Genomic DNA, 3019 nt, shown 5'->3' on the forward strand with positions numbered 1-3019 from the left:
CCCATCTAACGAAGACTGTATCCGCCTATCCCCATCTAACGAAGACTGTATCCGCCTATCCCCATCTAACGAAGACTGTATCCGCCTATCCCCATCTAACGAAGACTATATCCGCCTATCCCCATCTAAATTTGAACTGATAGACTAGAGGAATTTTGTTTCGGATATTTTCACAAAGACTTTCTACGAAACGCTGTTCCTAATTTAAACCAGAGAAAAAGCAGATAATTAACTCTTGGGCTACTCTTTTCTGATCTAATAGTGGGATTTGATCATTATTCTTATGTCGCAACCATAGCACCAAAGTGAGGAGTGCGTTTTGATAGCAATGGGATGCGGACACTATGTCTTTGAATCCACAATCCGGGCACGTTAATCACTAGGCTATGCACATCAAGCTCGTACACCTGACAAAATGGTAACTACTAGTTCGAGGATTACTGTATAATTTGTACGGAACGTACAAAACCAACTCGCTATCCCAAATTTTAACGGAGTTACGACGATACATATAAAGCGTGTATTTTACTGCGGTATTTATCTGTATGAACAGAATGTTTCATCTTTGGATCATAGCCTGTCCCAAATCTTCCGGCATCTTTTTATTTAGTTTCGTTTAGCTACGTCGTCTCTCAGAACGTCACTAAAGCCACGGAGGTTTGACATATAAGACACAACCTGTCGGTTGTCATGGGAACATATAATGTTCATGCGCCGTGTTTTCTTCACTTCATTAAACGATTGAGTAACGTTTATGAGCACGTTCTTATCTATTGAAATATTTATTTATTGTATTTGTTATTTAATCCTCTGCTTATGATATTGTATCAGAAAAAAGTATTCTTTAGTTGAAAGCAATAAATATTTAGGTTATATATATATATTATATTTTTCTGTCTGTTCTTTTGCGCATGCTCATAAATCTTTATGAAGAAGAAAGGAATTGCTCTCTCAGTTTAACAGATTCATCTCGTTCTTACAGGTAAAAATTGGAATAAGTAGGCATAACAAGTTCGTTATACGTTTTAAAAAAAATACTTTCTTCTTTGGAATAACATTATAATTTCTGATAATAAAGAACCTTCACCTGATATCAAATCGATCCTGTCTGTTAGCAAAACGGATCAAAATATCACAGTTTAGAAACAGTAGACTTGTGTCCTCTGATATGGAAAATGGTAAAGCTCTATTGGGTGCTACCCAAAGTTTGGACAAAATTGAGTTCTCAAGTGGCCAGCAACATAGTCTTTCTGTTCGATCTTCATCCGATTCTTGTTACATCTGTGCTAGGACTGACAGACGAGTGAGTGGTAAAGGCTTAGCAAGAGGATATGGATACGTTCACTCATTAGAACGATATAAAACTACTCAAATTAATCTTCTGTCCAATGGCCAATGCAGAAGTGAGATTTGTGAACCAATATTTAAAAGTCCGAAAGTCCTAAAACACCTCCAGGTTTTTAATGGATCAGAGAATGGTTTTCCTTTGGTCAGCTTCAAAGACGAGGTAAAAATCACTTATGTTAAACACGAAGACTGACATGATCGTAAACGTTCTTATGAACCAGCAGGCATAGCATCAAACGATCTTATCATGAACCATGGTCAAACAGATTTCTATGTTCCAGGAAATGTTTGTAATTTAATTTTAACATTGAAATCCTTTTATTCCGAGTGTAATGATTAGGGTTAACAAATCATAGATGTAGAATAGTGAAGCCAGTAAATGAAGTATGGTTCATTTACTATAGTTATCAAGCAGGATGGCTATGTGAAAATTTATCTACCTTTGTTATTATTGTTACTAAGTTAGTGTGTGAATGTGATTTTGTTATCTTGGTTATTATTGTTACTAAGGTAGTGTGTGTGAATGTGATTTTGTTATCTTGGTTAGTATTGTTACTAAGTTAGTGTGTGTGAATATGAATTTGTTATCTTGGTTAGTATTGTTATTAAGGTAGTGTGTGTAAATGTGACTTTGTTATCTTGGTTAGTATTGTTACTAAGTTAGTGTGTGAATGTGACTTTGTTATCTTGGTTATTATTGTTACTAGGGTAGTGTGTGTAAATATGAATTTCTTATCTACCTTGGTTGTTATTGTTACGAAGGTAGTGTGTGTGAATGTGAATTTCTTATGTGCCATGGTTGTTATTGTTACTAAGGTAGTGTGTGTGAATGTGACTTTGTTATCTACCTTTGTTATTATTGTTACTAAGGTAGTGTGTGTGAATATGAATTTGTTATCTTGGTTAATATTGTTACTAAGTTAGTGTGTGTGAATATGAATTTGTTATCTTGGTTATTATTGTTACTAAGGTAGTGTGTGTTAATGTGACTTTGTTATCTTGGTTATTATTGTTACTAAGGTAGTGTGTGTGAATATGAATTTGTTATGTGCCTTGGTTGTCATTGTTACTAGGTAGTGTGTGTGTGAATATGAATTTCTTATCTACCTTGGTTGTTATTGTTACAAGGTAGTGTGTGAATGTGACATTGTTATCTTGGTTATTATTGTTACTAAGGTAGTGTGTGTGAATGTGAATTTCTTATCTACCTTTGTTATTATTGTTACTAAGTTAGTGTGTGAATGTGACTTTGTTATCTTGGTTAATATTGTTACTAAGTTAGTGTGTGTGAATATGACTTTGTTATCTTGGTTATTATAGTTACTAAGGTAGTGTGTGAATATGAATTTCTTATCTACCTTTGTTATTATTGTTACTAAGGGAGTGTGTGTGAATATGAATTTCTTATCTATCTTTGTTATTATTGTTACTAAGGGAGTGTGTGTGAATATGAATTTCTTATCTATCTTTGTTATTATTGTTACTAAGGTAGTGTGTGTGAATATGACTTTGTTATCTTGGTTATTATAGTTACTAAGGTAGTGTGTGAATATGAATTTCTTATCTATCTTTGTTATTATTGTTACTAAGGGAGTGTGTGTGAATATGAATTTCTTATCTATCTTTGTTATTATTGTTACTAAGGTAGTGTGTGTGAATATGACTTTGTTAT

General features: G+C 33.6%; 1 protein-coding gene across 1 annotated transcript in view; it reads left to right on the plus strand.

Moving 5' to 3' along the window:
* Positions 1-948: 948 nt before the first annotated feature.
* Positions 949-3019, plus strand: part of LOC106475551 (sodium- and chloride-dependent glycine transporter 2-like) — a gene marked incomplete at its 3' end in the record, with an annotated part of 28982 nt that continues 26911 nt past the window's right edge. The window contains exon 1 of the mRNA XM_013936229.2: positions 949-1507. Within this exon, the coding sequence (XP_013791683.1) occupies positions 1169-1507 (339 nt within the window). The remainder of the gene's footprint in view (positions 1508-3019) is intronic.

The sequence above is a fragment of the Limulus polyphemus genome, unplaced genomic scaffold, assembly GCF_000517525.1.
Source record: "Limulus polyphemus unplaced genomic scaffold, Limulus_polyphemus-2.1.2 Scaffold8790, whole genome shotgun sequence".
NCBI lineage: Eukaryota > Metazoa > Arthropoda > Merostomata > Xiphosura > Limulidae > Limulus > Limulus polyphemus.